Source organism: Dichomitus squalens (assembly GCF_000275845.1).
Source record: "Dichomitus squalens LYAD-421 SS1 unplaced genomic scaffold DICSQscaffold_13, whole genome shotgun sequence".
NCBI lineage: Eukaryota > Fungi > Basidiomycota > Agaricomycetes > Polyporales > Polyporaceae > Dichomitus > Dichomitus squalens.
In genome coordinates this window covers 480,611-500,611 of record NW_006766895.1, presented here as the reverse complement: position 1 = coordinate 500,611, position 20,001 = coordinate 480,611, and the positions used below count along the sequence as shown (strand labels likewise).

General features: G+C 56.0%; 4 protein-coding genes across 4 annotated transcripts; 2 read left to right on the top strand and 2 right to left on the bottom strand.

Annotated features, from left to right (window-relative positions):
• Window positions 1-3,836: 3,836 nt before the first annotated feature.
• DICSQDRAFT_155103 (Pentafunctional AroM protein) lies at window positions 3,837-10,674 on the bottom strand (the record flags this gene model as incomplete). Its single annotated transcript, XM_007365650.1, has 7 exons — window positions 10,256-10,674; window positions 9,995-10,202; window positions 7,814-9,575; window positions 7,540-7,760; window positions 7,444-7,479; window positions 5,218-7,407; window positions 3,837-3,851 (listed from the first exon to the last, which is right to left on the bottom strand). The coding sequence occupies exons 1-7, from the start codon at window positions 10,627-10,629 to the stop codon at window positions 3,837-3,839; spliced, it is 4,806 nt and encodes a 1,601-aa protein (XP_007365712.1). The 5' UTR covers window positions 10,630-10,674.
• Window positions 10,675-11,402: 728 nt separating this feature from the next.
• DICSQDRAFT_105807 (NADH dehydrogenase) lies at window positions 11,403-13,798 on the top strand. The gene is made up of 9 exons (XM_007365649.1): window positions 11,403-11,427; window positions 11,487-11,602; window positions 11,746-11,985; window positions 12,051-12,141; window positions 12,196-12,266; window positions 12,324-12,981; window positions 13,038-13,366; window positions 13,428-13,549; window positions 13,603-13,798. Exons 1-9 carry the CDS (start codon window positions 11,412-11,414, stop codon window positions 13,619-13,621), a joined length of 1,662 nt encoding a protein of 553 aa, XP_007365711.1. The 5' UTR covers window positions 11,403-11,411; the 3' UTR covers window positions 13,622-13,798.
• A 494-nt stretch (window positions 13,799-14,292) lies between these two features.
• DICSQDRAFT_170031 (iron reductase) lies at window positions 14,293-16,457 on the top strand (the record flags this gene model as incomplete). Its single annotated transcript, XM_007365648.1, has 7 exons — window positions 14,293-14,512; window positions 14,651-14,970; window positions 15,036-15,105; window positions 15,153-15,337; window positions 15,395-15,809; window positions 15,865-16,390; window positions 16,442-16,457. The coding sequence occupies 7 exons, from the start codon at window positions 14,293-14,295 to the stop codon at window positions 16,455-16,457; spliced, it is 1,752 nt and encodes a 583-aa protein (XP_007365710.1).
• Window positions 16,458-16,613: 156 nt separating this feature from the next.
• On the bottom strand, window positions 16,614-19,549 carry DICSQDRAFT_105800 (uncharacterized protein; the record flags this gene model as incomplete). The annotated part of the gene is made up of 6 exons (XM_007365647.1): window positions 16,614-17,280; window positions 17,332-17,496; window positions 17,552-17,955; window positions 18,011-18,024; window positions 18,079-19,024; window positions 19,079-19,549. The coding sequence occupies 6 exons, from the start codon at window positions 19,547-19,549 to the stop codon at window positions 16,614-16,616; spliced, it is 2,667 nt and encodes an 888-aa protein (XP_007365709.1).
• Between the last annotated feature and the right edge of the window lie 452 nt (window positions 19,550-20,001).

Below are 20,001 nucleotides of genomic sequence, written 5' to 3'. Positions count from 1 at the left end.
GGAGGATAGCAGATCCACATGGGTTGGACGTACAACCCCCGCTTCAGAAGCAGAGCGCCAACGTGGACAGTGCACAATCTGGCTTTGATCTCATCGGGATGGATCTGGGTCCTCGGGGCGATGTGCGAATTCCTCAATGACGCCACGGGAGTGCGTCTTGATCAGCCGCATGCTGAGACATTTCGCGATCGCATGTGCTTTCCCGAAAACCCATATGGGCTCACCGAGTCCTCGACCTCTGATTCTGAACCCGCCCAATGTGCGAGATTAACATGACTAACATGAATGAATTCTCCACAAAGACAGCCGCTGCGGGCGTACCCTATCTTATGCTGATGGCAGCGTATCGTCCTTGACGGCCGTATTCGTCATGCTTTGACATTCACGATGACAGCCTCGCTAGGAAAAATTTCGAACCAGGGTTGCGGTACGAGGACCGAGACGCCCTGCCATATATTGAATGAAGCGTCCCGAAAAATAATCGGAATTTCGGTTGTTTGAATGTGTGATGCGGGCGCCCAGACCATGCGTCAGGGCGGGACGACGGACGACAACGCGATATCGCCCAAGATTGCGCGAGCCGCGAAAAATAGGACAATGCGAAGATACGACGAGGTCATGGTGCCGGCAACAACACGTCGCATGGTTTCGCTCCGAGCTCCTCGTAACGGGCTCGGCGACATCATGATGGCGCTGCAGTCTTATCTTTGGGCGCTAACACCTCGCTCGAGCGGGCTGCCGTGTATCTGATAAGATGACTTCCCGTAATCCACCTGCCCTACTCCTTCTCAGTCTGGTCACGGATAGAAGAGAAGAGGTAGGGCAGAATAGCCGTGAAGCCGACGGGTTTCACCATTCTATCCTCGTCATACATGATCCTGCTTGACAGGTAGTCGGAGATCTCGCCAAGAGACCGTGACAATCTGAGAGGAAGAATTCAGAATTCGACAGCTCACCTCATCCGTGACTTCAGCACGTAAGAGACTGCGCTGCGGCTGGAAGCGGAAATTTCTGCAGGAATAGCCGTGAAAATACAGGCTCCTCTATCCGGGTCCTGAACTCGATTCCTGCAAGTGATCATTCCGCCGAATTGACCTCATCCAATAGGATGCGGCCCACAGCGCCGAGAGTGGCAAGATGTTCGATGATTGAATGTCGAGTCTCATCCAGAAGGGAGATGACATTGGTGAAGGTCATGATGATGATATCTGTTGAGGCTACTCGTCGACCTGGTGCGGTTGTACTGGTGACCCTGCACGAGAGGCTCAATCGGAGTCGCCACGAGTTGCCGGAAGATCGAGTCCCTTCCGCTGCTACGTAAGCGCAGCCATCGACCCACGCACTATAACCCCTCAAGTTCCTCGAGTAAAGCCCAGCTGGACAGATGCGCCGAGTGCTAGAGCCTGGTTCAGTCAGGAGACCGTCGAGCGAGATGGTCGTTGGCGAGAAAGGTCCGCGGCTGTCTCCTCGGTCACCACTAGCCTGATTGGGAAGGCCCGGCGTACAACCGCGGCGACTGACCGACTAAGCACTCTCGCCTTGCACCGACCATCCTCGACAGCCGCTTCGTACCCTTCCTGCCTGTATCATCCTCGACTCAAACCCGGCTACCAACAACGATCAGGACCAGGGTGGTTTTAGAATGGGCTTAGAGCGTCATACACTGCGTGGGCATCTCGGTCATCGCTCGATGCTGACCTGCCGAACCGCGCGGAGATTGACTCTCATGGTGCACTAATTGTCAAGGGTACAGTTTGAGACGGCAGTTCCATTGCGTGCAAGCAGTCATGCACGACTGCGCACGCCAAGCACGACGTGGTCAACACCCTCATTCGGTCGATAACACCGACTCTTCTGGAGCGGTTACGAGAAGGGCTGCTTCTATTCGACGAGAATAGACGATGAGCACCGTAACGGCGTCCCGCTCAGCTTTACGCAGCGGGCCGCTGAGGAAGCTTCACTGACAGCCAAGATAGAACAACGTTACAGAACGTTTCAGACTTTCGCCGAGGTCACCACTCGAGGATGCCACCTGCTTCTTTCTGTATCAGATAACGCGGTACGGCGTCGGGATGTACTTTGCCTCCTGATGTGGTTCCGTGCAGGACTGATTAGGGCCAGGAATAAAACATCGGAACGGTACGAGAATATCCCCACTATCCGAGGTTCACATCTATGGAACGCGTCGTATTGAGATCTGGCGCGGGTTGCAGCCTCCGCGAATTTCGTGAGTATGACAATGCCATCAACCCCGACAATACAATACCCAAAACACCTTCTATTTGCAGTGCATTCTTCTGCGAGGGTCATAGTTGTGGGCCCGCAATACAGTGTTATGTATCTTGGTGACACACTCGCTTGATTCTTTTCAAGCCCATACGCCACCCCTACCTGGCACTTACTCGCATGTTGCGCCAGCATTGCCTTCGAAGGCGTATTGAGGTGCCACAACGACATGACATTGACGATCATTCCGTCGCTTCCAGACGGTAGATTGTATCTGACAGACTGGTGTTTAAATCCGGACTCGCAGCACCGTAACACCAGGTGGTAACCACTACCGATGCTCGTATCTGCCGGGCATCGCATGAATCTGCCCGTACATCCAGCCAAGCGATCTCGGCCCCTCCCGAGGTGATAAGGCAGTTCACCTAGTATGATGGCGGACAACAGTCTCTTGCATCCACACCACATGTGCGCGGCTGTCAAAGGATCGGCCTCATCACACCACCGCCATCGCTTGGCTCTCGATCAACTTGAGAGCCCTCAGGGTGTTGCGACGCGCAGTCTTCTTACTGAGATCGACCTGCACCGGAGAAGACGCCATATACTTGCGCAATTTGTGCTACTCGGATGTAAGAACTCGACATCTGGTCAAACGGTCAGTTCAAAGACTCTTCTCCAATTTCGTTCCTTGTGATTCCTCTAATTCAATCACAAGAGGACTATGTACACCATCGTTGGGACCGACAGGCTTAGGAGTGCTAGTCCTGCCACCGTTAGTTGAGTGGTAATGGATAGCGGGTAAGTTCTGTACGTTCATCCCGCATGCTGTGCTCCAGTTTCTCTACCATTCCGAGAGCGATAACGATAGAGTCACAGAATTCTCCACACATGGAGCAGTGAACCTCATGGATCTTCTACGGTCCGAACAACATTGAGATAACTCGTTCTCCTCCGTCCCGTCGACCGGGTCCCCCTTCTCGAGCTCCCTCGCCCTTTCTGACATAGACACGCCAGCTCTCCGTCCGGACGAATAATAATTTCCCCCATAACGTTGACGGAATACCCCTAATGCGGACAACACGCACACCCCACTCCTCAACTCCGCATAGCACCGAGAAGTGCGAGGCACTCCTCGACCACTTTGGGCGACAGCCCTAGCTCATGACATCTCCTGTGATGTGCTCTTTCTTAGCCACAAAAGAACTGGCCGAGGTTCACCGTCGGGTCGTCTATAATCTTCTGTTTGATAACTTCTTTCTGGAGCAGTTCTGGTGCGGAATGGCAGATTCGGCGTCTTGGAAAAGGGACGGTGCTCATTGACTGCGGCCCACCTGCCACTCCGTCTCCCTCCAGTTCCTGCAGCACCTGCTCGCAGAACAAGCAGCTGACAGGGCCATGCGTGTTCGATAAGGTAAGTGGCTTGCTTCTGCTTCCAACATTGCTATTTTCGGCAGCAGGCCACGTTGGCGTGTGGACGGGCTTGTCGGGAGGGGATATCTCCGTCCCCCTCCTCCTCCTGTCGCCGTCAGGCTACTGTCGAGAGTGGCTCACGAAGCCAGACTGCGTGGTCTGTTACCATGAGGCGGCACCTTCGACTAGTGCATGAGGAGTCAGTCGGCCGAAGGCTTAATCCCGGAGGTGGACCGTTGCAAGTTGTGTTCGACTTGTGGTCCTCTTTCTTCACGAGTCTTCACGACTGGCACAACCCTGCGAATGTCGCTTCTTTTCGGCGGTACGACGTTGTGTTGGGTTAGCTGCTCTCGACACGTCTCAACAAGTCGAGGCAGGCTGGAAGCGCCTTGGTATGAGAGACTGTGTGTGGTGAGGAAATTCCTCATTCTCTGAACGGGAAATATTTCAGTTGAGATGCATTGGGATGATCCACTTTACATGTTTTTTGTGTTGCCGAATAGGGACCCGCCACAGGTGTGCGAACTTGGCTCCAGCATGCCGGGGCGTTCCTGTGATGGGGAAAATGTTAGACGTCATGAGCTATTTCGTGCATGGTCATGATATTCTCCATCTCATACTGAATTGCGCTTCGGCTTGCGGCATAGGTAAAACATCCTGAATAGAAGCATCCCACCTGCTCCGAAGTTCGAGTCATCGGCGTCGTTGGTGCTCTGATGTTGGCTCGATTTATTCCCTCTGAGCTATTATCCATCCAGGGAGTGTCAGAGAGTGGCCTCAAGACTGCGGGATATTGTAACGCAGAAGCACTAGGACCCATAGTAGGAACGAAAGTTCGTCGAATATCACAGCGCTTATTTACGATCGCACCGCTACCAGGTGGTACGTCAGCAGAGCACCCGCTAACATACACATTTGTCTCCAGATATGAGCGGGATGTTCAAACTCTATGGGCCACGATAATTGCTTTGCCCTGGTTGGCTATGCCTCTCAGTCGCCGGTCGATGGGCCCCGGTCTGCGGGGCATATGTGAGCGTACTGCGCCGGCTTGGTCTGTGAGAGCATCTGCAGATTGGTGCAGTGTCCTCTCAGCGAGACCGATCACTGTAGTAGGCAAGTACATATTCATCAACAGTATCATCTGACTCGGGGTCCAGGAACAGTGGCAGTACCGTGTACAACGGAAGCTCGCATGAGCCGTTACCCGGATTGGGTATGTCAGGACCCACAGTGCCACATCCAGTCCCGATGGTAGCTCATTGTCTCTTTCACTCGTGAAATGTTGAGTTTTTAGGCAGAGTCATGTGTCTCATTGAGTGTGAACAGTTAGAACAAGTTCGTCTCCAGCTTGCAGGCTTCGCTGTCGCGCGGCCTTTGGGCGCTTCGATTACCACTTCCAGCACCATGTTCTCGTCCGATAATTGGGAACAGCCCGGCCATCTAACCAATCAGATGATCGTCAACACATTTGATTTTGTATACAACACAGTTCGGCTCTTTACTCAAGATCGTAGCTAAATATGTCGAGATGGGGCTGTCGCTGGCCCTGCATGATCAGCAAGAAGAGTAAGCCGTCCACACACGCTCCGCGACAACGGTCTTCGGAGCTTGGCGTCCAGTCCATAGGTGGAATTGGTGGTAGCCCTGTTCAAGCAGTACCTCAACACCCTTCACTCTCCGCCACTGGGCACCCGTATTCCTGGCCAGCACGAGCAACGGCGTCTCCGCAGGCTTGTAAGCCATGTCGATGACAACGCCTCCGGTAGGCGCTGAGAATAGTGACTTGGTAAGGAGGATAGCATCGCTATTCGAGGAATCGAGCGATGTGGCGGAGGCTGGGACGGTCGAAACGATGACTGTCGGCGCAGGCCCGTTATCCGGCCAGGCACCGAGCGCAGCAATGAACTTGATATTTACATCTGGGAAGGCGTTGACCAGGGCATGCGCGCTGCTCGCAGTGCGGTTGAAGAGGTAAATGGTTTCTATGCCCAATTTCCACAGAGCGTAGATGGCCGCGCGAGACGTACCCCCAGCGCCGATGATCAACGCTGCCTCGGGCTTAAGGACGCTTGGAGGAAGCGAACGACGGATGCTGTGAGTGATTCCGCGCCAGTCCGTGTTCTCGCCAACAAGTTGAACCGCGCCGTCGGCCGTAAGTACAGGGATGACAGTGTTCACGGCACCGATCGCCTCAGCATCAGGAGAGAGCCGATCGAGGAGAGGTATTATATCGCGCTTGAAAGGGATGGTGACAGATGCCCCGCCAAAGTTAGGTGCTGCGATGGCGGCCCTGATCTCGTCACCAACGGTCTCTGTCTCGAATAGCTCGTACTTGTGAGGGAGACCGAGCACCTCGAATGCGGTGTTGTGTAGTGTAGGCGACATGGAGTGCGCGATGGGGGTGCCAAAGAGATAGAACTTCTTCGCAGGGAGCTGTCCCAGTAGATGAAGTGCCGTCTGGATTTGGGCAAACGTCAGCTGGCCAGGAGCAGCCTTGGTTGGCAAGAGGTTATGGGTGACAGGGCTGAAAGTTGAGTTCAGGATGCGCGACATCTGGCCCTCTACGCCCATGTTGATTGCGATGATAGGTTTAGCATCGGAAGTAGCCCGCTGGCGTAAAACGAAGTTGTGAAGAGCGAAATTGTCCTCTAGGCGGTTGGCCTTGCCGACGATCTTGACGATGTCCCCGTACTCTCGCGCAACGCCGTACTTCTCATCGAGTGCCTTGCTGTCCCAGCGCATGTTCCCACTCCAGTCGTGCCACGAGGCTATGATCTGCGAGTGACCTTTGCCAGCAATGAGGTTACGAATGTTCTTCTCCGACCACGAGATCTCAACGTCGATGTACTCTACACCCAGACGGATGGCGGTGACGAAAAGCTCGAACGCCTCCTTCTCGGCATGGTCTGGGAACTGTCCGCCTTGAGAAGCCGTTCGGACCGTGAAAATGAGGGGGAGAGTTGTCATATGCCTAAGCGCAGCAATTTGCTCTGTGACGTAGGCGGTTGGAGGTATGTAGGGACCGAGCTTGTCATAGTCCTCAGACGAACGAAGCAGGTCCACGCGCACCTCCACCGCGTCAACACCTGCGGTCATCTTCTCGATGTGAGGTAGGGCGAGGGTGACATCGGGGTACGTGAGACATAGGAAGTATGACCTGCGCCCATTCGTGAGATTCGGTGCGAGGTTGGGCTGCAATCCGGTGATGTGCTGGAAGAAACGAAAGACTTCGTCGCGGACGCTGAGGACGGAAGGCGCCAACTTCGAGTCGTCCTCCACCGACGCCTCGATAGAGTTGAGCACTCCGGTGTAGTTGACGAACTCATGGCTGCAGCATTCGGCGAACCACGGCTCACGACGCTTGAAGACGTCAATGACCGGCTCGCCGTACGCAGGGCGTGCAGTCTCCTCCCCAAGATAGGTAATGACTTCGTCGATCTCGCGCACGATGTGAACGACAGGACCCTTCTTGGTGTATGCCTTGAGCAAGTCACGGGCGGCGGGAGTCTCGACGATGCCTCCACCAAGGCTGATCACATGACCTTCTCCATGCTGCGCGAGGAGCTCCTGCAGGATGGCCGTCTCTTCCTCGCGGAACGCAGGCCAACCGTTCTGCTGAACGAACTGGCGCACGCCTATGGGATGCTTCTTCTCGAAGACGACGTCGGCATCGATGAATTGCCAGCCGAGGGCGTTCGCTGCAAGTTCACCAATGAACGTCTTGCCCGATCCACGCATACCAATCAAGATAACCGACGCCCGGGAGCTATCCTCTACAGGACGACTAGCAGATGCGAGCCCCTGCACAGAGGAGAGCTCAACACCTTCGACATCGAGACCGATCTGGGAAACGAGTGTGAGTGTGAGCAAACCATGATGGCTTCATTATGAGTGGTGCCTGACCTTGTTGAGAAGGTCATCCCACCAGTTGGGCCAAGTTTTCTCGACACAGCGCTTTTCCTCGATGATGGTATCCTTGACCACACTGCCCAAAACACTGAACGCCATCGCGACACGGTGATCGTCGTAGCAGTGGATACTAGCCCCCTCCTTGAGTTCAACAAGGGGCTTGCCGTACACCTCCAAGCCATCATCCAGTTCGCTGGTTTCCACGCCAAACTTGGCTAAATATCAACAATCAGTAAGTGACTAGCACAATGCAGATGGACGGACGTACCGAGTTCATCGATCATCGCCTTGATACGGTTGCACTCCTTAACTCTCTGGTTCGCAATCCCTATGATTCGTGTCGTAGTCGGCTTGCTCCCGTCCTTCAACACCCTCCCGTCTTTAGGCGGCCTCGTCGCAACAGCAGCAAGCACGCTCGCCGTCAGGAACGCGTCCGTCATCGGCTCCATATCCACTAGCCCAATCGCTCTCAGTTGTCCCACCGGCGGGCCCGTCACCGTCGTTTCCGTCTCCGTCTGCACAACCTCGCATCCCATCGGCTCGAGCACCTCCTTCGCGAACCGCGCGTCGCCCTGCAGCGACCCATATCCGATGTTCTCGATCGTGCACGTCGTCCCGGTGATCGCCGCAATCGCCAGCGGGTACGTCGCGCTGCTCGCGTCGCTCTCAATGTTGTATACGGCGGGGTTCGTGTAGGTGCCCTTGGGGATACGGTACACGTCGAGGGGCTTGCCTGTCTCGGAGTCTCTAAGCCGCTCGACGGCGATGCCGAACGTCTTCATCATCGCGATAGTCATGTCGATGTACGGCTGCGAGATGACCTGGCCCCCCGTGAGCTCGAGCGTGACTGGTTCCGCTGCATAGGGTGCGCAGAGCAGGATCGAAGACACGTATTGGCTCGATACGCTCGCCGCCAGGCGAATGTGCGAGCCCTTGAGCCCTGCAGGTGCGATAGATAGCGGCAAGCAGCCTTGGGACTCAACGTAGTCGATCGTGCTGCCATTCGCGCGGAGCGCCTCGACGAGGGGGCCGATCGGACGCTGCTTCATCCGCGCGTTGCCTGTGATGATCGTCCGCTGCTCCGCTTTCGCCGCCCCAACAAGCGTGCAGACTGTTGTGAGGAAGCGCGCAGCAGTGCCTGCGTTCCCGAGGTAGATTTCCTTGTTGTCTTTGGGGACCGAGAGCGCACCGCCGCCTCCGGAGACGACGAGCGTCTCGCCTCCATCCTCCCAATCGAATGTGGCGCCCTTGAGCTCGACGAGGGCGTTCATCATCACCTGCGTGTCGTCCGAGTGCAGGAGGTTCCTAAGCCGGCACGTGCCGCTGCCCAGAGCGGCGAGCAGCAGCGCACGGTTGGAGATACTCTTGCTGCCGGGAGTCGCCATCCGGATCGGGCTCTTGCTCGGTGTGCCCGGGACAATCTTCACGGCGTCCGAGAGTGTCTTGGCAATGACCGCGTCGTCGACTACTGTGGCCTTCTGCTCGTACGTCGCGCCGATGCGCGAGAGGAGGACGATCTTCTTCTGCACGCCGCTGTTCTTCTTGTCAATCCGCATAATGTCCAGCAGCTTCGTTACGGACAGCCCGCGCGCGGCGGGGAGGCTCGCGATCCGCGGGTCCGAGAGCGAGACGGGGAGATTGTACGCCTTGAGCACGCGTGTGAGGCGTCCAACCGCCACTTGACTCAGAATGCCGAGCGAACGTGCAACCTCTGCCTCGAGGACCATGCCCACGGCGACGCACTCTCCATGCAGCATCGCGGGAGTGAGGACCGCCTCAATCGCGTGTCCGATGGTGTGCCCGAAGTTCACCAGGTTGCGGAGCCCGGTCTCACGCTCGTCAATGGTGACGATGTGCGCCTTGACGCCGATGGACCCGGCGATGACGGAGAGGAGCAGCTCCTGCGCAGCGGAGCGCGTGGACTCGGTGCGGCCGGCGAAGTTGGTGGAGGGCGTCTGGATCGCGGCGAAGATCTCTGCGGCGCGCGACTCGAGTGCTGCAAATTCTTTCTCGTTCCATATCGCGGCGGTCTGTGAGAGGGAGGGTGAGTCGACCGTACCACTAATCTCCTCCGCGGAGGGAGAGTCGGGCTTCTGCCGCGTCTCCTCGGTAACAGTGTCCAATAAATGCAACTGAGACACGCTGGCCGCGTTACATCGTACCAGTGTTCCGATAGTTGCGCCGCTCTCGCTATTTCGAGACGCGGGCACGACAAGCACTGGGATGTCTTCGACCCGAGAAATTCGACGAAAAGGGGAGGCACAAAGGAAATTACTCGTGAAAACGTAGTTATTCTGAATAAAAGTCTATGAACAACGGGGAGCGTTTGCCTCCTGCCTCCCCTCTTTATTGACTTTTCTCCAGTCGAGAGACAGCGAATGCCTGCCGTAAGGCAGATGGGAACTCATGCAGGTCCGGACAGGGTTAATGAACGAGCGTGGACACATACCTTGATAACCTCCGCCATGCCATTCGAGAACTCGCGCGCAGGCAGAGTCTCGAGGAACGCGGCATCGATGAAGATGTACTCGGGTTGCCAGAACGCGCCGATGAGGTTCTTGCCGTGGGGAGTGTCGATCGCAGTCTTTCCTCCGACGCTCGAATCGACCATCGCCAGTAGTGTTGTCGGGATTTGCACGAAGCGCACACCTCGCATGCTGCATCACAGCTGAGATACCAAACAAATGACGCGTTCCCTATATGGACTCACAAGGTTGCTGCAACGAAGCCCACTAAGTCTCCGATGACGCCTCCTCCAAGCGCGAGGATGACGGTGTCGCGCGTGCATTTGTTCAACAGAAGGAAGTCCTCGATCTCCGCCTTGCCCTCCCGGCTCTTGCTCGTCTCCCCAGGCGAAACCACGTAACTGAGAAACCTCGAGTTCGTTTGCGCGCGACTGAACTCTGTCTGGAAGGCAGGGAGGTGGAGGCTGCCGACATGGGTGTCTGTGATGAGGACATACGTCGACGATGGCAGTGTTGCGGTTACGATCTTGACAATGTATGGAACGAGGTGGAAGCCGCAGTGGATGGACTCCTTGCCGAGGATGGAGACCTTGCGGACGTCGACGTCGACGGACGCCATTTTGGGTTCGGTTTACTGGTGGTGAAGGGGTGAGATGAGATTCCCGTTGGGCCCTATTGGCGAGGTATTTCTGTCGTTCGAGAGGTGAGCATACCGCCGGTTCAGATCGGACCATACGCACTGGTGTCGCAGATGCGGGAGCGCCGCCTCTGAGTGTAGAATGGGGAAAAGACGGCGGCGGTACGTGAAGCTGTCAAGTCCCTGATAGCTGCGATGGGGTCTCTGTTCAGTGTCGACTTCAATGCGAGAGAATATGAAGCAATCGAGCGAGACATACTGCAGTTGGAGGTTGGATGTTGTTCTGTACAGCACGGCGAGCGCAAAGAACTGTGGTGAATGACTCCGGTCCGAGTAGATCGGAAATCATACTCCTGGTAGATCGTAGATTAGATAAGTCTTAGCGCCGACACGCGGAGTGATCATAGCCATAAGTTATGACTACGCTCGAATAGATCAGCAGCATACATAGACGGAAGGCAACGTTGACAGCATTTGCAACATTATCTGGTACGTCGCCCGCCTGGGATGAGATAAAAACACAAAGAATAGATAGATTGGAATGACGACGTCATGAGTGTAAAGAGATAAGGCCGTTTATTGCTGCCGAAATTCCGGCAGAAGTCGGCGTCGCCTCGAAATCTGGCTGGCGCCAAAGTAACCGTAGCGCGCCGTCCGAACAACTTTCATCATCGCCTCCCACCTCAGCGCACACTCACCGCGCACCCCGTTTCTTCACCTTCGTCGACCCCCAGAGGGCTCTGCCCATCTTCTACAAAACGGCCATGCAAGCCACTCGTGGTATGCCCTTTACGAAACTAGCATAAGGAAAAGAAACGGAACACTGACCCCGCGAATAGTGCGCGTTCTCGGCCGAAGCCTGGCCGCATCGCGGCCGTCCGCGATCACACGTATCCCGCCAGCCAGGCTCAGGCTGCGGTCCACGGGAACAGGGGCGGAGGCGAGCGCATCTGCAGTGAGTCGCTCTTTCTTATATACTCTGCGTCGGGCCACGTCTGCGATCATCATCGCTGGACTGAGCGAATCGCTCCATTTGGTTATTCGTCTCGCCAATTCCTTCTGTTCTGACATTCCCGCGTCCCGCTCGCGCACGTCTAGCCCCCACCGCCGCCTCCTGTGTTCAGGCCGTCACTATGGAAGCGCTTTCTTCAGGCGACCGGTAGCATTACCCTCGTGACCCTGGCTGGCGGAGGCGCGTTCTACTACTACGCTCAGAAGGATAAGACGCCCGGTCCTCAGCTTCCTCATGACCCTTCCAAGAAGACGTTGGTTATCTGTGGCAGTGGCTGGGGCGCTACGAGTCTGCTGAATTCATTGGAAACGGAGGACTATAACGTGGTGAGTGGTTTGAGCTGGCTCAAGTGGCTGTGCAGGAGTACAAGTTTATGACGACATGACCGTAGATTGTTATCAGCCCCAAGAACTACTTTCTCTTCACGCCGCTCTTGCCTAGCGTTGCAGTTGGTACAATATCGCCTCGCTCTATCTTGCAGCGTGAGTCGCAATAGCTTTGAAGCATCATCCCGTCAAATAGTGACACCTTCGCAGCGACACGGTATGTGACGCGCCACAAAAAGCGTCAGGTCACGGTCATAGAAGCGTCAGCGACAGATGTCGACGTACGTTGCCTCCAAACGCACACACACCTACCCAGGAGCTGAATGCAATCCCCACAGCCCGTCAACAAGACCGTCACCTTCGCAGATACCTCAGAGATCCAGGGCGCGGTCTCCAACACGACGATACCCTACGACTACCTCGTCTTCGCCGTCGGCGCCGAGGTCCAGACGTTCAACATCCCCGGTGTCCGAGAGCACGCGTGTTTCATGAAGGAGCTCGAGGACGCCGAGAAGATGCAGCGCCGCTTCATGGACTGCATGGAGTCCGCTGCGTTCCCCGGCCAGACCTCCGACGAGGTCAAGCGTCTCCTCCACATGGTCGTCGTGGGCGGTGGTCCCACTGGGGTCGAGCTCAGCGGAGAGCTGCACGACTTCCTCGAGGAGGATTTGCGCTCGTGGTACCCCGAACTTGCGGAGAGCGTCCGGATCACCTTGGTGGAGGCCCTTCCGTCCGTGCTGCCGTCGTTCAGCAAGCAGCTGATTGACTACACTGAGTCGACGTTCAAGGAGGCCAAAATAGATATCTTGACGAAGACAATGGTCAAGGAGGTCAAGGAGAAGAGCGTCGTCCTCCAGATGCCCGACAAGAGCATCGTCGAGGTCCCCTGCGGGCTCGTCGTCTGGGCTGCCGGCAACACGCTCCGCAAGGTGACCCGCGACCTCATGGCCAAGCTCCCCGAGGCGCAGAACAACAGACGCGGAATCACGGTCGACGGTACGTCCTCTTCGCTCACCACGGCTCTGTGAGCATGGTACTGACGCGCTTCGCAGAGTGCATGCGCATGGCTGGCACGGACGGCAGCATCTTCGCCGTAGGAGACTGCACCGCAACAACTTATGCGCCCACCGCGCAGGTCGCGTCGCAGCAGGGCGCGTACCTCGCGCGCGTCCTCGGCCAGCTCGCGAAGCGTGACAATCTTGAGTACCGCCTCAAGGAGCTGGATGCGGCCCCCGAGGCTGAAAAGCAGGAGCGCGAGCAGGCCGAGAAACGTCTCGCGAAGCTGGAGAAGCTGCGGCCATTCAAGTATTCGCACCAGGGCTCACTGGCGTATATCGGGAGTGACAAGGCGATTGCGGACTTGCCGTTCTTCAATGGCAATGTGGGTGGCAATCGGTCTGGTCTGAATATTGATTTCAATTCGAGCTGACGCGGCATCACAGTTGGCTACTGGAGGTGTCGCGACCTTCCTCTTCTGGCGTAGCGCCTACTTGAGCACCCTGTTCTCCATGAGGAATCGCACTCTCGTCGCTACTGACTGGCTCAAGGTCAAGTTCTTCGGACGGTGAGTAACATCTACGTCTTCCACTACATTGCAGCGTATTCATTCCGCAATAGGGATGTGAGCCGTGAATAGACGCATAGCCCACGCCCCGTGTGGCTTGCACTATTTATGATTTTTCTTACGCCCATAGACTAATAGGATCAACTAGTTGAAGATAGACATTCTTAGAAGTTAGAGGTACCTTTAGCATACCGCCTGTGTTCAGGGCCTACTATCCGCCGTACAGTCCAGTCACTGCCCATATCTGCCCAATGACGTCACGATCGAGGTGTGTTGTCGCGATCTGAATATATGTTTTGGTTCCGCCGCTGGCTGGCTATTCATAGCGAGATTGGGACCCTCGAGTGCAAGAATGCCGTGCGGCACCTACATATCCGTCCGCGGGAGAGTATACATGGATGAAGGCAACGAGGGCCGTCGACGATCATTGCACAGCTCTGACAGTGCCGGGTTCGCCGGGTAAGAATCACTGAGCATGGAATCACCATTTGCCTTGTATGCTAGTCATCGGTCTGCCAGCCACAACATGACGATATCGACCGAATGGATCGTACTGCGCGTAACATCTGATGTGCTGCCAGCCGCCGTCTGGATTTCGTTCTGGTCCTCCCTGCAACATGGACACATATAAGACTGGGAAGGTGCGACTTTCCGCCCCCAAATTGAATGGCTGTAAGGCGTCCTCCTTTCGACCACAACTTGGCCAAGCAAGATTTCAGATCCCTTCCCGTCCTCAAGCCAAGATGCAGTGGAAACCAACCTCGTCTCTCGACAGGCAGTATTCTCCCGAGCCACCACCTGCTATCGTCCGCCGTGCAGGCCCGCAAGACCTTGACGCTTCCGTCGTGTTCTGGGCCGACATCGTTATCATCTGCGTTGCGGGAGCGTTCTTCCTCTTCACCCTCCCCCGCGCTGTCGCGAGGTTCGGCCCTGGCGGTGGCTGGCTAGATGGTCATTTCTTCCGTACGCCTCCATTTTCCCTTTCTTCGTTACCTCATCGCCTCGGCCTAACGTGTAGACCTCGCAAAGGCTCCCGCAGACACGTCCGTAACCCTCGGGGTACTGTTTCTTCGGAAAATCTCACGCGCGATACGCAATCAGGCGGCATCACTCCGTCCTCTGCAGTGTCCGAGAAGGCTGTCCAAGTCCGGAATCCTTTGCACATGAGAGCATGGCAGGCGCGATTCCCGGGTGCGATGCGCATCCTCCGATATCCTATGATTGGGCGCATTCACACCGGCGGAGTCGCCATCTGCGCACTGTACTTCGGGCTACTGCTCTTCGCGGCTCTGTACAAGAGTTCGATCTTCAAGGATCCTCAGCGTGCGGGTCTGGTCGCGGCGTCGCAGATCCCGATCGTGTATGTATTAGCGACGAAGAATAACGTATTGAGTGTTGCGTGGGGAACCGCGTATGATAAGGTAGGCAGCCATTCCTCGGATAATTCTAAGGTTGACAACCTGATCGCCAATTGTTTCCTCTATAGTTGAACTACCTTCACCGTTTTGCTGGGCGACTCCTTGTGCTTGCTGCGAACGTTCACGCTATAGGTTATAGTAAGTCGGTCAGCCTTTCAAAGAGGATGAAGCTGATACCCGCACAGTCTACTTGTGGACGAGGGAGCGTCGCTGGTTGAGGACCATCGCCCAGCCACAATATGCTTGGGGCCTCACGGCACTCATTCTTCTCGACATTCTCCTTCTCTTCTCTCTCGCGTGGTTCCGCCAGAAGTTTTACAATATGTTCATATTCACTCACGTCATTGCCTCCATCGTCTTCCTCGTCGCGGTATGTACTTCTCATTCCCTATACAGTCTCAATGACGAACCCAAACGCCGCGTATAGGTAAGCCTACACATGAGCCAGGCTGTCCCATATGTCATCGCCGGGGCAGTCTTCTACGGCGTCGACCGTATCGTGCGCCTCCTGAAAACGCGTATAGCCACGGCGACTGTGACGACGTTGCCCGAAATATGTATGACCGAGCTGACCATACCCAGCATCAACGGCGGCTGGCGAGCGGGTCAACACGTCCGCGTTCACATCCTTTCCATGGGCATGGGCTTCTATGGCTGGCTGGAGAGTCACCCATACACTATCGCATCCGCACCTACAGTGGCGCATGGTGCCCCGGAGGGTCTTGTACTCTTGTCGAAGAATTGCGGGAGATGGACCAAGGCTCTGCATGCAATCGCTGCGGCGAATACAAAAGGAGTAGAATCAGGAAGTCATGTGAAAGTGCTCATCCAAGGCCCTTACGGTATGTCTTCCCCTTCACCTCCAAGGGCTGGCAGCTCAAGATTAGTATGACGCAGGCGGTCCTGGCTACACATTGCCACACAGCTTATCAGGTGCGATGTACGTCGTCGGCGGCAGCGGCATCTCGTATGGTCTCGCGGGCGTCCAGGAGGTTCTACAGTACGCGCGAGCAGGATCTAACACCGTTCGCATAATCGAGCTTGTGTGGTCCGTACACCACCCCGACTGCCTCACGCCTCTTCTGCCGACCTTCTCGTCGATGCTCGCTCAGGCCCTCGCGTTGGACATCAAACTCACCATATCCGTCTTCTACACGCGTGCAGTGACATCTGACCACGAGTTCAAAGAGTACGCTCTTTCGCCCGGCCTCGCTCTCGAACCGGGTCGCCCTCCGGTAAACCACCTGGTCCACGACGTTGTCGGTCGTACATTGCATGCCATCTCTGATCGTGGGGAGCGCAGAGGCGTGTTTGTCGGGGCATGCGGGCCTGGAAGTTTGGGTGATGCTGTGAGGAATGCAGTTAGCGACCTTGACGTCAAAGGGCAGTCGAACCTAGTTGGTGGCGTGGAGTTGCACGAAGAGTGAGTTCAATCGCGATCTTTAATGCCCTTCTACTTACACACTTTCTTCAGGATTTTTTCCCTCTAAAAAATCTCCTTTTTCACGGCGGCGCCAGTTGCGCCGCTCTTCTCGTTCCCATACAGTACCCCTTGCATAGACATTCTATGAAACGGAATTCTTATTGATCATGGATTGAACTATCGTTCACCATTATCTCCTAACCAAAAGCGATCCCTACACATATCACAAACCCAGTTTGATGGAAGCGACACCATTTTTGAACGGTACAACCCAAGCACCGGCATCTTGCGACAAGTCCGTGGCGGGCGTCAGAACTCCAATGCCGTTATCAGCCGTGTTCTGCACGACCAGGCGAGCATTGGGCGCCGCTGCGGCAGATGTGATGCCACTCGAAGACGGCAAAATAGTTAGCGTCACCGTCCTACCCTCAGGATCGTACTCCACCTCCTCGAATGCTCCCGCGTCAAGCGATAACCATGCTCCAAGTGATGCGACGAACACCCTCCGCCTCAGTGAGTCGCGCGTCTGCACTTTCACGGTAGGCGTCGTCGCAACGACATTCCCACCGAACGCCTGCCAACCGAAATCCGGGTGGTTGACGATGTACGTCCCAATTTCCAGCGAGTGCCCGACAAAGTTCGGGCCGTAGTCCCCCGTATAGCCGTCCCACTTCAACGTGTCCTCGAACGAGTGGAAGGAAGCGGATGCGAAACCGCCTTGGTCGATGTTCGAGAGCGGCCCGCTGAGGCCACCAAAACCGACGCGAAGGAGGTAATAATCGTCAGGCGTAGAACGGAACTGCGTGATGAGCGGTATCGCATTCAGGCCGCTGCCATAGTGGTGAATTTGCCGTTCAACGCGCTGGAGCTTTCCCCCGTAGATGTTGTCCCTGCCCGAGGATCGTGAGTCCAATTCACAGGGTATGGCCGAAGGGACTCACCAGTAGCGACGTGCGTTTCCATTGTATCCCCAATGGGGGACCGTCGGCTGGTATGCGAGGATAGAGTTGAGGGAGTTGATGGCAGTAATAGTGTCATTGAAGTACGTCGCCCAACCATACACCCCTTCTTGACCAGTAGAGTCCCAAGCCATCTCAGAGCCGAAGCTGGCATACGAACAGCATCAGAGACTGGTCGGAGCGAACGCACGAAGACTCTTACGGGAATTGCTCCCCAGCCCATACTTTCTGGCGGGCTTGCATACGGCTCTCCACAAGAGTAGCATTGGCCGCCAAGCCCTCTCTCTTTAAGTCGTTCAGAAGGTAGATGATCACCGTCTCTTCCATCAACCCATCATCTGCATAGCCCACTTGCCCATCGGTCATAGTCGCCACTGTTAGAACCGCCTGGTTGATGTACCACTCCCATGTGTGAGTCTTGACAATGTCTGGGTAGTTACGCGCGACACGGTACAGCGACCAGTATGCGGCGGTGACATGCACATAATCGTATGCACGGTCCGTCGCGTACGATGCAGCTTGGTTCCACGACCACCATTGCGTCCAGTCGATCGTCGACGGATAAGTGTAACCAGGCACGAGGCCAGGTTGGTAGAAGAAAACGGACTGCAGAGCGAAGTTAGTTGGCTGCCTGAATCGTAGACAACGCGAACGAGTATACCTTCTTCACGGTACCTGAGTAGCAGACGCGCATCAGCTGGAGCTCTTGCGAATTCAAGCGAGACATACCGTTGAAGTTCTGTATGGATCCCCACAGCGTCTCGTTCACAAACCTCTCAAGCTTCGCGACCTCGTCCGCATTTGGCTGCCCAAATTGTTTCATCGTCGCCGCGAGCCACGACCCCGCCCCTGCCTCGTCGCTCAGGCCGGGAATCCACGCACGCTCATCGTTCTTCACAACCGCGTTGACTTCGCGATCGTAGCTGATCACCGACGGCGAGCGGTGGAACGGGTCTGTCGGGTCGTCGAACCAGGACTCGGTCGTCAGGAAATTCCCGAGATCGGCAATGGCCTGTGCGGCGGCCTTAGTCACGTAGTAGTGGACAGTCTGGACGGTGTCGTCGGTGTAGGTAATCGTGAGACGGGAGCGACCCCACGTCTGCGGAGTTATTGTGTACCCGACCCAGTCGGACGTCTTCGCTTCCGCGTTGCTCGTCCAGGAGAGAGCGCCCGCCGGGCTGACAGAAAGGGACTTGACGGCAGAGGTGTAGCTGAGGAACAGCTTTCCTTGCTGGTCCGCAGGAACGATATAGCCAGGTATGCCGACCGCCACAGGACGTTTCGCCTCCTGTAGTGCAGACTCGATACCACGAATGGAGTCTGCGAGTACGAATCGGAAGCCATACGTCCGCGTTTCCCCAGGTTGCAGCGTAGCGGATGTCGGCGCATTCCACGGGGTGACGTTCTTCCACTCGTTCTCCGCGTACGCGAGACTGTGGAATTGCCATTCGTAGAGTGCCTCGAACGTCTGAGATTGGTATCCGAGAGGCTGCGAGGTGTCTTCTGGGAGGAAGCGCCAGCCCTCTAGCGGGGACTTACCAACGGGAAGGACGAGGAGAGGCGGGAGCGTTCCAAGCAGGGGAGTGACCTGAACATAACCGGCGTCTTGACCGATGTAGGGATCAAAGAGACTGCAGAGCTCGTTGGTCTCGGCGGCAGTCCGTCCCGTGAAGATCTACAAAGACGGTGAACGTTGGATCTGCATTTCGCATCTAGAATGACAACGTACATTGTTGAACTCGAGCGGCGCGCCAAGGGAGCCAATCTCCACAGCCTTCTTCTGCGAGTTTGTGACATCAAACAACAGTTGGAAGGAATTGTTCTCGAGAACCCATCTCCGCGTAATGTTCAGGAGCGAACCGTCAGGCAGCGTCGGAAGCAGATTAGCTGCAGCGAGAATCGTTCCTGATGCTGGGAGCGCTGAGACGTTTTTGCGGGCAGCAGCTGTGTCGCCACTAATCCAAGTAGTCGATCCGACTGTCCGAGCGCGAAAGGTGACGTCTCCGAGGTGGTAGTTTCCGTCGTACTGGCGTTGATCCATGACGTCCGCAGGAATGAAGTCGAACGCGGTAGAGTTGCCCTGGGTTTTAGTCTTGAGCGAGTACAGAGTCTGCGAGTCCTTCACAAGCTGCACGCTGAAAGACGGCGTAGTGAAGTTGAGAAACCCATCTTGCAAACCTAATGTGGGCCTCTGCGCCATACAGCGGTGCACGACCGAAAGTGCGAAACAGAGGACCGCGAAGTGTCCTGTACGCATGGCTGCGAAATGGCAATGGTTTGCAATAGACGAAAGCTGCTATAGCATGGACGTTATATAGCCGAGCCGGAGATAACGTGAGGCCTTCTTTGTTGCGGATCCGCATGTTTGAGAAGCTTCTTATAAGATTTCTCCGACTGACATGCGGGCACGGGAGAGTTCCGTGATCATAGGGAAAGACTAGGCCACTGCCCAAATGCACACAGAAGACGCCCTGCCGATAGCCAGCACGAGAAGAGTAGGTCGCATCGCACCACGATTGACATCGTATCGACGACATCGTATCCATGAGCCACTCCGAGTGCACGCTCACACGCCATGGTGCACGACGGACTCGAATACACAGGATGATCCATCTCTTGACGTCTACATCACCTGCTTGCTACACGGCCGCA